This window comes from Mirounga leonina, unplaced genomic scaffold (assembly GCF_011800145.1).
Source record: "Mirounga leonina isolate KUSES-001 unplaced genomic scaffold, KU_Mleo_1.0 Mir_104, whole genome shotgun sequence".
Classification (NCBI taxonomy): domain Eukaryota; kingdom Metazoa; phylum Chordata; class Mammalia; order Carnivora; family Phocidae; genus Mirounga; species Mirounga leonina.
The window spans coordinates 16,025,800-16,039,910 of record NW_023270231.1 but is presented as its reverse complement, the minus strand read 5'-3'; the positions used below and the strand labels follow the sequence as shown (position 1 = coordinate 16,039,910).

Sequence of the window (14,111 nt, the reverse complement as noted above, 5' to 3'; positions counted from 1 at the left end):
GGGGGAGGTTCAGAGGGAGAAGCAGGCTCCCTGCTGAGCAGGGAGCCTGATGCGGGACTCGATCCAGGGACTCCAGGATCATGACCTGAGCCGAAGGCAGTCGCTTAACCAACTGAGCCACCCAGGCGCCCCTCAAGATAATTTTTAAAAGAAGGAAGGAGGGAATGAAACCACAACAATAGAGCTAAAACTGCTGTGAGTTTTCTTTTATCATTTTAAGGTTTAAGGTATTCTGCAAGTCATGTGAGAACCTGAATCTTCGCACTTTGTATTACTTAACTATTTCAGTAGTAGATAGTCCTTAATTTTCTCACCGGACTCTCTGAGGTTTTACAGAGTAGTAATGTATATTCCTTTATAGTTTATAGAGGGGGCCACTTTGGAGTCAGTGGCACTGCTGAATGGCTCTGTTCACAGTAGATTAGAGAAGCCATCATCACTGGCACTGATGAGAGGATTTGCTGAGGCTGGCTGTGCTCAAATACTCACGGGGTGGATGGTAAGAGCTACTGGTAGAGAGGCTAAGAAAAGGTTGTTACAGAATTAGTTTGCTAACTTTGTTTTCTAAATGTTGGTTTGCTGTGATTTCTTTTGGCAGACAATGTAGAAAAATCAGTAATAGAAAAATGTAAAAATCTCAGTTTTCAGAATTATTGTATATAAATCAGATACCAAGAAAAAGGCTGGATGTAGTCTGTGGGTTTATATTTCTTTTTTTTTTTTTAAAGATTTTATTTATTTATTTGACAGAGGGATCACAAGCAGGGGAAGTGGGAGAGGGAGAAGCAGGCTTCCCACCGAGCAGGGAGCCCGATGAAGGGCTTGATCCCAGGACCCTGGGATCATGACCTGAGCCGAAGGCAGGCGCTTAACGACTGAGCCACCCAGGCGCCCCCTACGGGTTTATATTTCTGAGACACTTCTTGTACCTAATGAGAGGCTCCCATTGTGACCTCAAAAACTGGACAACCCTAGTATGCAGGATTATCTAGAAGGGGTGTCCCTAAGCCTCATCAGGAGAGAAGGGCCACCATGCTGGTGCACTGCTTCTAACTTCAACGGGCCTCATGGATTCCAGGCCAGAAGTGCCTGGGGTGGAAGCCTAACCTCCCTGGCTATACATCTTATATCCTCCCCTGACCCACACACATACATGCCTTTTCTTCTTTACTGCCTGTAATCTGTGCCTCCCCCAGAAAAGTCCTTGTTATACCATTTGGCTACATGGTTTCATCAATTCAGACATCAAGAGAATGCCTAGGAACTAAATTTAATTGAAGTTTCTTATTCGTTGATCTTATTTAAATAGTAATACATGCATGTGATTAAAAAAACTGAATAAGGAAATACAATGAGAAGTAAGGCTTCTACCCAAATTAGTGTTTTTTGTGTTTTTTTTTTTTTTTTATTGAAGTAATTTCTACACCCACTGTGGGGCTCAAGCTCATGACCCTGAGATCAAGAGTCACATGCTCTTCCAACTGAGCCAGCCAGCTGCCCCCCAAATTAGTGCTTTAAAATATACAAATGGTATAAATGTACATACATATCTTTCTACGTGGATAGCATGGACTGGGAGTGAGATAGAAACAAAGAAGTCCAGGAGAGTGAAAATCACGTATGGAACAGATACAAGGAACTCAAGGATAGTGTGAATCATGTGTGGGAAGTTGTTTCACAGAGATCTGTTTTACTTCCAAGGCTATGGGATATCGAATGTGGTGCCTGTTTAAGAGTCCTAGAGGGACATGAAGAATTGGTCCGATGCATCCGGTTTGATAACAAGAGGATTGTCAGTGGGGCCTATGATGGGTATGTATTTCAGATTTTTAAATGCACTGCTGTCACTGTATCTAGAGGGAAAACGAGCGCTGTACATTCAGCAGCTATGTATGTGCCAGTTCTGTGTTAGATCCTTCCTGTGGTGACGGATGGCAGATGTTACTACACTGCCTGGTCAAGTGAGGCCACTCAGGCCCAGAAAGATGACTGGTCTTGCCCCAAGTCCTCCAGTAGCAGAGCCTCTGTAACTCCTATGCTTACACTTTTAACCATTATTGTAGATTTGGGGAGTAGCTTAGGTTGTGCAGGAATTCAGTTCTTAGCCTTAGCCCTATTAATTAAGCCAGCTGTGTGTGTGTGTGTGTGTGTGTGTGTTCAGTGATACATTTCCTTTCCCCGTTTGTTTAATTGAACAAATACTCTTTAAAAAGCCTCATGACTTTAAATGAGCAAATGGCAACTGTAAACCTTTCAAGGTGACCTTATGTATACTTCACAGATGGACTAGTTGGTCTGTTTATGGTCCTATTATTAACTTAGAGCATTTGCTTAGTTTGAAGAAAGGTATCCCTGGAATTTCATGGAGAGCCCTAGCTTCTGTCAGCAGCACCTACTCAGCCCCAGAGAGCCCCCTGATTAATGAATTTGGTGACATAGATTATCAAGTCAGGAACTGAATTTAGATTAGCCTGAAGTTGTTTTCTTGTCTCCCTGAAAAAATATTTCTTCACAGTTTCAGCAATTCTGAGAATGTGGAGGTCCTTAATTTTTTCCCAAATCAAGTGTTGTTGGTTTAAATAACTTGTAAAAACATAAGCATGTTCTCCATTCGCTTTTCTAGTAGCAGTTCAGATGTACTCCTTTCTGTCAAAGGTAGTGCTTGATAGTACATAAAATAGTAACTTTTCTACTAATTGCAATTTCCTTTTCTTTTCTAGGAAAATTAAAGTCTGGGACTTGCAAGCTGCTCTGGACCCTCGGGCCCCAGCAAGCACTTTGTGTTTGCGCACATTGGTGGTATGTAATCTATTGAAATGAGAGCGGTTCTTGCGCTGGAGGATGGCTACCTGCAGATAGCCCTGCCTAGGTGTATCACAAGAAAGCTGTGTATCTCACAGTGTGCCTTCAGAGAAATGCACCGTTTTGTTCATTTTGTTTAGCCAAAATCAGAGAATATTTGACATTTACATTACAGTGAGCTCTTTCCTAAGGAGCATTAATACAACTTAAAATGTGAAAGCAGGCATCCTCATTTGTAGGTGGATTGGTTTCTTCATAGAGCACAAAATATTTCCTTCCTATAGATTTGGGAGATTTCTTAATTGTGGGTATCTGGTTACATTATATTTTTATAATACAGCACATGTTTGTATTATTATGATGGAATTTCCCCTCAGTCTATATTGTCTGGATTATTGCCTTGGCATATAAAAATATTTTATTTTTATATGTTAATCTTGCTTTAGCAACTTTGGCAGGCTCATTATTTCTAATAGGTTGGTTTTGTTCCATTGATGAGGAGACAGTTGTTTGAAAATACTGATAGATTGTTCTTATTTTCAGTAGCTTTACCTTTGATTTTGGTTTCTTTGCTTCTTGCAGTGATTAGAACATGCAGAACTATGGTTAGGGCCATTCTTGTTTTCTTCTTGATTTTAATGAGAATGCTTCTGTTTCACCATTAATTTTGATTTTGGCTGTGGTTCAGATAGATGTTCTTGGTAATGTTAAAAACATTATCCTTCTGGCTTTGCTTTTTACAGTGTATCAAGCATGGGTATTTAATATTGTTGTTTACCTTTCCAAGATCCTTGGTGAAGCGATCACATAGTTTTTCTTCTTTGACATATTAATGAGCCAGGATCTCAAATACAAAGATTAATTCAAAGAAAAAGCTTAGGAGGAAAAGCCAAAGTATTTGCTCCTGGGGTGAAGGACAAAGCTCAGTAAACTCTGGAACATTATTTAGGAAGCATGGATAAGTAGCTGCATTTTCAGCCTGTGCCAGGTCACTGATAGTGAGATCTGAGGGATTGTAAAGGTCTCATTTTACTCATCAGTTTGTTACATTTCACAGGAACATTCTGGACGTGTGTTTCGGCTGCAGTTTGATGAATTTCAGATCATCAGCAGCTCCCACGATGACACTATTTTGATTTGGGATTTCTTAAATGTGCCTCCCAGTGCCCAGAACGAGACCCGTTCTCCCTCCAGAACATACACTTACATCTCCAGATAACAGTCTGCACTTTACCCGTTTCAGGTGAGTACCTCCCCGTGTTTAATCTTGCTCGTTGAATTCACCTTCCCTTTGGGGCAGCATTGTGATTTGGGTTCCCCGTTGGTAGGAACCGAGGTGGTTAGTTAGTGTTTATTACCTGCCTCAGCTTTGCAGAGTTCCAGTATCAGGCTAGATCTTTATAGTCACATTGAAATAAGGTTGAAACTGGAATCCTGCATATTGGGGGTTTTCACACTGGCAGACAATGTGATTCCTGTTTTTTAAAACTGTTTTCCTAAATGGTTTCCTAGGTCATATCAATTTAACGCAGGTAAAGTCATTCAAATTCTGTTTAAGGGTGTAGGAATCTCCTTTTTCTCTTTCCTGTTTTTCAGTTCTTTTATTTGAAAAGAAAAAAATCACCATCAACCGAACACTCAAAATTCTCCCTCTGCCCCTGTTATAATCCACCCACCACCACTGTTCACTAGAAAAGGGATCAAAGAAAGCTGTTTGTTGAGAAAGGCCCTAAAACCCGTTCTTCATCCATTAGACACAACAGGTACCCTGGAAGCAGAGCCCTTTGCTCTGGTTACAGGAAAACTTAGAGCCATTGTAACCATTGATGATGGCATGTTTTGATTACTAAGGGTGTCCAACCTAGAGGATGAGAAGCCTTACTTGGCTGTGTCCTGGGAACCGATGGCCCTGTTCATCTGGAGCAGTATTTCCAACTCTGAAAATTTTGCAAGGGGCCAATAAATTCTGTGCATGTTAAACTTTGCAGATGGACTAAATACGTTTGTACTTATCTGTATTACTGTGTATATATGTATGTAAAGACTGATTAATAAAATTCATATTTATTTTAAAATGTTACTTAATACTTAGTGGCTCTTTATCATTATATATTTTCCCATCCATTAAATATTAAAAGTGTAAAGGAAGTTTATGTGCAGAATTGTGAGATTCTTTTTGATGAAAAGATAGGGTTCCTAGATCACCAAGTTACCATTGTTTCTAATATTTCTTAAGACTCTTAAGACCGAAAACACAGATGTCCAGGAAGTTTGTCTTACCCAAGGGTAAGCTGACTACAGCCAGAGGCCAAATTTGTTCCACTGCCTGATTTTATTCCCCTACCGAAGCAAGCTAAGAACAGCTTTTTACACTTTGAAATAATTGAAAAAAATTAAAAGAAGAATACTATTTCATTACACATGAAAATTATGTGAAATTCAAATTCTAGTGTCCATAAATAAAGTTTTATTATAGGGACACCTGGGTGGCTCAGTCGTTAAGCGTCTGCCTTCAGCTCACCCGCATCAGGCTCCCTGCTCGGCGGGAAGCCTGCTTCTTCCTCTCCCACTCCCCCTGCTGTGTTCCTACTCTCGTTATCTCTCTCTCTGTCAAATAAATAAACAACATCTTTAAAAAAAAAAAAGTTTTATTATAATAGCCATGCTCATTTGTTTACATATATTGCCTCTGGCCATTTTCATACTTCATTGGCAGAGATGAATAGATGCCACAGAGACGACATGGCTTGCAGCGTCTAAAATATTTATTATATAGCTCTTTGAGGAAAAGTTTGCTGACCTCCGGTCTTGCCCCTGTGCCATCTATTAGTGATAAACCAAGGGTCTGCATCAGGAATGGCAAATAAGCTTTTTCTTCATGCTGGCTGAGTTTGATCAGCCGTGCCTGGCTGGTGTACTGCCTTTGAAAGAATTCTGGGACCCTCTATGGACCCCAAAGGGATAGGTGCTGTGACGGGTTGTCAATGTCTGCCTGGGTGTAGGAGGTGAGCAGTAATGACATGTAAGCCACATATATAGGTGCTGTCCCTGGTCCCAAGTGTGTTCATACCATCTCTCATGATAGTGACCATCTGCTTGCTGCTTTCTCTCTGGATAGATTCTTCATAAGCTGAAAAACCCTTATGGCAGAAATATTACATTTATTGAATCGAGTCTTAAAATAGATACTATAGGGAACTACAGAGGAAGAAGACAAGGATCTCTTGAATGATTGCTCCTCCCCACTTCAACCTCCCTTCCCAGAAATCCTAAGGAAAATACAGGGAAGGAGGAATGGACCCAAATGAAAACTGATTTCCCTTCTGGTCTTTCTTTTCCCTCTCCAACTCTCCGTTCTGCTCTCAGTGAGGATCTTCTTAAGCCCTGCCCCTGCCATCCTCTGCCTTACTGGCTTCCTGTTGTCTTCAGGATTGAGGTTCAACTACTTCATTTAGCTGACAGGAGTTTCAACGTCTAGCTGTTACCTTCTGTCCTCACTATCCACCCTTCCCGTGTCCCAGTCTCCCATTACTCCCTTCCAAAAACCTAGAGTGGCAACCAGACTGAATTCTCTTTCTCTAATTACATTATAATAGTGCAGAGCTCTACCGTATCCCTCCCCTTGTGTGTGTTATTATGGCTTTTAGACACCCCCACCTTTGCCCCTGTACTTCATCTGACTTAATTTATTATTTGATACCGAAATAGTTTGTATGCCTGTCTCCTTCCCAAGGCTGAGGAGCTCCTTTTATTGTGGAACTCCAGTGTTCAGTAGAGTGCATAAGTGTATTGTTAAGTGTTTATTGATGTTTGTTGGGCAGGTGACACCCGGGGCCAAAATGACCTATTTGTGTTTTTTCTCCTAGGCCACATAAGAATTTGCCCTTAAACAGATAAGCATGTGACAGCTATAGTGTATTCCTGCAGTCATTTTCAGCAAACATATAACTCAGTAAAAAATTGGAGTAAGTCATCTGAACTGACAGGGTCGGGTACTAGATAGGTTCCCTACATAGACAGGTACCTAGATGTACAGGTCTCCCTCTGCCCTGCCCCTGTTGTTGTTTTTTAAATCAATTTTATTGAGGTACGATTTGTGTAAAAATTGTACTCATTTAAAGTGTACCGTTTGATGAGTTTTTACAAATGTGTATAATCCCTGAAACTCCCTCCACAATCAAGGTAAGAACATTTCTATCACCCCTAAAAGTTCACTTCTGTCATCTTTGTAGTCAAAGCCTGACCCCTCCCAGCCTTAGCAAACATTGACCTGCTTTCTGTCACTAGATGACTGTGTATTTTCTATAGCTGCACTGTTCACTCTGGTAGTCAGTAGCTATTTGGGGCTATTGAGCTCTTGAAATGTGGCCAGTGTGACTTAGGAATTAAATTTCAAATTATATTTTAATTGAACTTAATTGAAGGTTTAATTGTATTTAATTATACCTTACTTAACTTTAAATTTAAATAGCTACATGGAGGTAGTGATTACTATTTGGACCAGCGTATCTTTGATCCAGTTAGAGTTAATTTTTGTGTATGGTGTGAGATGAGAACGTCATTGGTCTTTTTTTTTTTTTTTTTTTTAATAGCTGTCTAGTTGTTCAGCACTATTTGATTCCTTTTCCCATAGAATTTGCTTTAGCACTTTTGTCCAAAAATCATTTGACCCCTTATTTGTAGGTCAATTTCTGGACTCAGAATATTCTAAGTCCATGATTTATGTGGCTGTCCTTTCGCCAATACCATAGTGTATAATAATCTTCCAACTTAAAAAAATTGTTTTGACTATTCTAGGTTATTTAGGTTTTCACATTCAGTTTTGAATTAGATTGTCAAAATCTGTGAAGAGGACTGCTGGGATTATAATTAAGACTTCATTGAATTATATCATTTTGGGGGAGAATTCACACCTTAACAAATGTTGAGTCTTCCAATCCATGAACATGGTATATCTCTCTATTATTTAGGTCTTCAGTTTCTCTTAGGTAGTATTTTGCAGGTTTTAGTGTAGAAGCCTTGCACATCTTCTGTTAAACTTCATTCTTTTTCTTTCTTAAACTATACGTTTTCATCTGCATATTGGTTTAGCTGCATCCTGCCTCTGCTTTTATTTTTCCACATAAGGGAAGCACATAAAATAGGACATGGCCAACTGCAGCTATAGCTGAGCTTCTGGAATAATGGATAGGTTCAGGGGAATAGGTGTATCCGAGAACAACTTAAGCATAACTCTTTTGTATTTTTGATACGTGTTTTTTGTCTTTATACTCTGTTTTGAGAGGCACGTGATAAAATCCAAGACATCCATAGTATGTTTCCCCTCTCTGGCATATTTAATAGATGAAATTTAGAACATAGTAAACTTCCACAAATTGGATAACTTTTATATATTACTTTTAAGTGCCCTGAAACAAGATTTCTTTGGTTGAGAAATGAAATAATGATCGCCAGTGGTGTTTCTCTCATTGGCTGTGGTGGAAGGGAAACTGGTGTTACTTCTTCTAGGCCTTCCTCCTGCCCCCTTTTTGGGAATCTCAGAACAACTGCCCTTGTTATGATCCACAATTATAAATCAATGGAAAAATCTTATCTGCTCTTTAAGCAGCACAAACAATGAAACCTCAAATGTGTTTGTTTCTTCAAAGTGAATTACTTTTGACAACCTTGGCAGTCAGCTCTATAGATTTTACTGCTCTTTTCCAAATTCTTTTCATTTATTGTAACATGAAAAAAATTATTACCATGTGATACTGTAAGATTTATGCATAATAAGAAACACTACCCTAATGATGATTTAACCTTGCAGTAAAATATTCAACCCTAAAATATAAGGTAAGAGTATTTCTGTGTCAGGAAATTTAGCAATAGATTTATTTGCTGAGTCATTTTTTAAAAATTACTAACTCCTAAGAGCCTCATATATACAGTAGCTCTCTTTTTTATTACAAGACAATATATGATCATTATTAGGAAATTAGAATAAGTAGATAAGCCAAAAGAAGAAAATAAACTCCTACTCATGGCTTACCATTGTTAATTTCCTCGTATATGTCCTTTCAGGCTTCTTAAAATTATGGCTGAGAAATGTACATGTTTTTAAAATACTTTTTTTTTCATTTGTTGCAAAACTCTTCTATGTCCATAATGTCAGTATTGTTTAAATTACCATTCCTAATGGCAAAGGTAATATTCAGTTGTTTGCATAGGCCCTGTTATGTATGTATATTGCCCCCCAGCTTTTAGCTGTTATAAAACACATTGCCATGACCATTTCTTTAGCTTAATCTTTGCCTTTTTTTTTTAAGATTTATTTTCTTTATTTGAGAGAGAGACCATGAGCAAGAGGGGCAAAGGGAGAGGGAGAGAGAATCTCAAGCAGACTTCGTTGAGCACGGAGCCCGACTTGGGGCTCGATCTCACAACCCTGAGATCATGACCTGAGCCAAAACCAACAGTCGGTTGCTCAACTGACTGTGCCACCCAGGCACCCATAATCTTTGCTTTCGTTACCATTGGATAAATTCTAGAAATGTCTGCAGTGTCTAGGTTAAAAGGTAAGATGTTTAAAGACTCGGATGCACAGAGTCACATTACTCTCCAGAAGAGTTAAGTCATTTTACTTTCCCACCAGCAGTGTTTGAGAGTGCCTGCTTCTTATCTGTGGGCGTTACTATTTTACAAATAATACTCTTAAAGATCCTTCATGCGAAAACAGCAGTGAATGAAATTAAATGTCTCTTGAACTCATTGAGAAGGATTCTTGATCTTTATGAAAATTGACAACCTTTTCGTGAAGTTGCTTTAAAAAAACACACAAGCTTTAAAAAAATCACTCTCCTCTCTCTTTTTTTGTCAGAGAATTTTAGACATAAAGGTAACTTTTAAATCTTCTAGGCCAGTGGTTTAGTGCTGTGTTTGGAAAGGATTGTGACCCATTAGTGACTGTGAAGTCATTTTAATGGATTTTGACTTTGTTTTGATGAAATTTAGAATAGAAAATGTCAGCCTGCATTGTATGTAGTAATGATAAGTTTAGGTATGTGCGTGCGTGTGTGCGTGTACATATTTATCTACATAGATGAATGTAGAGATTATTACTAAAATGTGTTTCTGACTCAAGGTCATGGTCAAAACAATGTGTAACGTTCAGTAGTCTTTCCCTCTACACCATATTGTCCTTTTATAAATGATTTATTTAAAAAAGAAGTAACTTCTGATTAGCATTCTATTTAGAAGGAATACTTTATTTACTAGCTTTTTCATATTTTTGTTTTACAGTGATAGGTGAGGGCTCTCAGGCAGATACGAGACCAGCCCTCGTAGGCTCTGGATGTCATAAAAGATAATACTAAATATAAAATCTAACATGAAGCATATTTTGTTATATGCATAATGTTTAGCAAGCACTGACAGTTGACAAGTTATAGGGTCAGTCATCTCTTCGAGTCCGCTCTCTGTCCCCTAATGGCTAATGCTTTGAACTAAGTGTCTCTGAGCCTTCATTCTCTTACTCATCAAATGATATCATAGTTTCTACCTCATAAGATTGTTGCAAGGTTTAAATAAATATGATGCCTGGTATGTACTACACTCAGAACAACTTGCAGCTTTTATTTTTGATGCTGATTACATTTAAAACTCAGTACCATGTCATGTGTGCACAAGTACATGTCTGTGTGGATGTGGACGGACTGTGGTGTATATCTCCATGTCTAACCAGAATATCCATCCATACTCCCTCTGTTTTTTGTTTTGTTTTGTTTTGTTTTCCCAGGGTTTCCTAGTCTTGAACTACTGGCTACATGGCTACCAAATGCCTAAGGGAGTTCTTCACAGCTGAGTTAAGAAGCTGGAATTGGTTCTAGACGCTGGGTAGATGCAAAGCAGCCTAACTCTTCCAAGTACCAACATTTCTCACCTCCGATTCCGGCCTCTACTTTGAGAAGGATACCTTAGCTTCACCGACTTCCAGTAGAACAGAAGCCCATTTCCTCCCCCCATCAGTGAAAAAAAAATCTAATGCTTCAAATGTAAATTGTTCATATAAAAGGAACGTACAGTCTGTTTTACAGAAGTAAATCGACCATCAAGAGAAGACTGGCCTCTAATTTATATTGCTTTGCACTTTGGTCTGATATTAAGAAACAGCATTCTTCTTTGGTGAAATTTTGGGTGCCAAACACCTACCCAGAATGTCCAGGGCTTTCCTTTTCAGAAGTTAGCATTCTCCTTTTGACCGTCCAAGTCATTATGAATTCTGACCTGTATTAGGAACATGTTGGACAATGGAAAAATTTCTCTGGATTGTTTTAGTAATATTTTTTGGATTATACTTCCTTTCTGTACCAATTTCTTTTAATTTAAAGAACTATAAGCCAGGTTATATTATCTCCCAACAGGTAATATAGCTCTTTTCTTTTATTAACTATTCTGTCTGTACCCCAGCCATCTCCTGATATTTGGTAGAGTAACACTTTTACACGTGTGCTTGCCTCCTAATTTAAAATACTGTATCCGCATGTAGATATAATGTACATAACAGTTTAACCTCAAGGTTGCTGGAGTCAGGGCCCCTGTGCCTGAGACACTAATACAGAGTGTGTTCGCACTTAGCCATGGGCTGGGCTCAAGAACCTGATACCAGGGTTGATGTGGATTACCTAGGACCCTTCCTGCAGTATTCATATGATATTTTTATTTTGTCATTGTCATTTTGTGTGTATGTGTGTGGTGTGTGTGTTTTTAATGGGAATCTTGTTTTAAAATGTAATTTCTAAAGTTTAACACAAAATGTTTTATTCGTTGTGTAGCATATATAATAGAGAGGTACCTTAAAATTTTTTTGTTTTTCTTTTCGTCATAAATACTCCTGAGTACTAGTGGTCACTTCCCATGGTATTCATTTGACTTTACTGTCAAAGATCATTATTCTGTGCATTAGTAACCCTGGAAAGGGAGGAACAAGAAGGCCCTATTGACTGGGTTTCGTGGCTCTGGAATGCATGCATCCTAGCATGGATGTCGCATCCTCACCAGGGTGTTAACAAGGCCTGCTCATAATGTTGGAGCCCGTTACACCAGGTCAGGTTGGTTCAGAGGCCCATCTCCAGTGGAAGGGTACTCCTATGTGGTGCAAAGCTTCAAGCTCATGAATCCCATTCCCGTCATCTCTGGTGTCACCTGCTGCTGTGGCCCTGGCAGGTTTTCCAAACTCCCAAGTGCTCTGCAGCCCGAATGTGTGGATGGCACTATCACGCTGACCGTGCACGGAAAGGACTTTGGCATTCGGTTGGCACTCCTTTTCCCTTGTTCAGTATTAGGTTCTGATTTGCCCCTTGCCATTGTTTCCAAAGATTAAGGAATGTCAGTAACATTTCCAAGGACCAATAAGAACCTCCTGTTGACTAAACCTCTTCCCGTGGAAGCACACTCTACTACTAAAGGGAAGGGCCCTGGGCTCTGTTTTGTCCTTTGCATTGAGAACGGTGTGGGGATCAATGTGTGTGTATGTGATTTGTTTCTTGGGTTGGCTTGGCTTTTTAGTTTTTCTTTTTCCTTTTCTAAAAATACATCCTTCCCTCCCACATGGTACCAAATTAATTTCTATTTTTGAGCAGTTGAGTCTCCAAGTGTAAAAAAAAAAAAAAAAAATAAGGAAATCTCTATTTGTGAGGTAGATGTTGTAAGCTTGACAGTGGTTGTGGAAGTGAGTTAACTTTTACCACTCTCCACATGACAGCTTTATATCAAACTGGTTAGGAGAGCCCAGGGGTGCGGGAGGGGCGGGGGGAGGAGGCAATTCTTCTGAACGAATGGACTTTTTGTTGTTGTTTTTGCATGTTTAATATAGAAGTTCTTGTTCCTTGGGAGATCATGGCCTTCGAATATGCACACAACCTTTGAATTGTGCCTACTAAATTATAGCAGGGGACTTTGGCACCCAAGGAATTCTGACTTTCTGGGATTATAGTAGTAATTCCCAGCCGTACCCTGGACTTTATTTTGCTAACCATAATTGAGCAACTGTAAATTACTGCTATATTAATGTTTTAAAGCACTGGGATAGTCTAATTCTAACTTGTAATTAATTATGTTTGCCAATTATCTGTTTGAAATAAATTTGTGTCTGAACAGCTATGGAAACTGTTAAATTGTACAGATATTATTCATGACAGCTTTGTACTGTGGAATGTGCTTAATAAAAAACAAAAAGTTTGACTTTTGTCCAATAAATTGCTAAGTAATGTCAATAAATCAAGTATGAGTATTATGCAGTACACCTAATCTGGCTTCATGCAATTGTTACTTCAGCTACTAATTCAAAGCCAATACTCTTAATAAAGTGTTGCAATACTCTGATGCTCTGTTAAGAAATTTTTCAAAAAACTGTTACGTTCTTTCAGTAATTCACTGACGTACCATTAAGGTTGGTAGTTCTAAAAAATCATCTGCTCTGTAAAGTGGAGTTGAAAGCAGACTGCTTTCTGGCTCTTGGGGGGTTTGTGTGCGAGAATGTCAGCGCCTGCCTGGGGGTGTTTCGCTGAAAGCTCGCTTTCACCTCCGGACCTGGGAGCTAGCTTCCCATAAGTTCTTAACTGCTTCCCGGGTTACTGGAAAAATAGGAAGGGGGCCCCTTTGGTGTCCCGAGTGGCTCTGAGGGTGAGTGGATCCTCTGGGTCCCGAAGGAGCAGGTGGCGGTGTGAGAAGTGCCCTTGCTGCCTGCCCCCTGTGAGCGGCGGACGTGGGATCGTCCGTTTCCCACGCTCGCAGATGCGCACGTCACCGGTTGAGGACTCTAGCGGGAGGAATGCCATTTGCGTGTGCAGGGTTCTGCCCCGAAGTCCCGAGTAGTGGCAGAGGTTTCCCAGTAACTGGCTCTCCCCCCATGAGTCCACCAAATTGGTAACGTGGACCTTGGGGATGAGAGTACTTCTATACAGTGTTGCCTCCACCCGTTTTTCTCGTAAATGTTTTAAAAATAAGTAATACGCATATGGTTAAGAGAACCTCTTTGTAAGCCATAAGACTAAAAAGTGATACTTTCACCCTTGACCTTCAGTCCCCCACTCATCATCATCCAGTTTTTTGTATATCCTTCGACAGTGAGTAATAGTCTGTGTATAGCAGGCTATGTGTATGTATCCATGTGTATGTTATACACGTACACACCCCACCCCACCCCTTCTAACGGCAGCGGAAGCATGCTATACGTGCGGTGCCGCGCTTTGCTTTTTCATCTATTCATAAGGAGATCCCTCCGTGTCCGTGCATGTGATTCTGCCTCCTTCGTGGGCGTGACTGTGTAA

At 39.7% G+C, this 14,111-nt stretch overlaps 1 protein-coding gene across 7 annotated transcripts in view; it reads left to right on the top strand.

Moving 5' to 3' along the window:
- FBXW11 (F-box and WD repeat domain containing 11) overlaps positions 1 to 13,164 on the top strand; it is a 123,253-nt gene extending 110,089 nt beyond the window's left edge. For 6 of the 7 annotated variants that reach the window (XM_035014242.1, XM_035014217.1, XM_035014226.1 and 3 more), the window contains 4 exons: positions 1,702 to 1,812; positions 2,721 to 2,799; positions 3,860 to 4,045; positions 10,580 to 13,164. In XM_035014242.1, the coding sequence (XP_034870133.1) occupies positions 1,702 to 1,812; positions 2,721 to 2,799; positions 3,860 to 4,021 (352 nt within the window). In that variant the 3' untranslated portion in view covers positions 4,022 to 4,045; positions 10,580 to 13,164. Of the gene's footprint in view, positions 1 to 1,701; positions 1,813 to 2,720; positions 2,800 to 3,859; positions 4,046 to 4,653; positions 4,900 to 10,579 lie in introns of those variants that run through there. The other variant, XM_035014207.1, reaches the window with a different exon arrangement.
- The last annotated feature ends 947 nt before the right edge of the window (positions 13,165 to 14,111 follow it).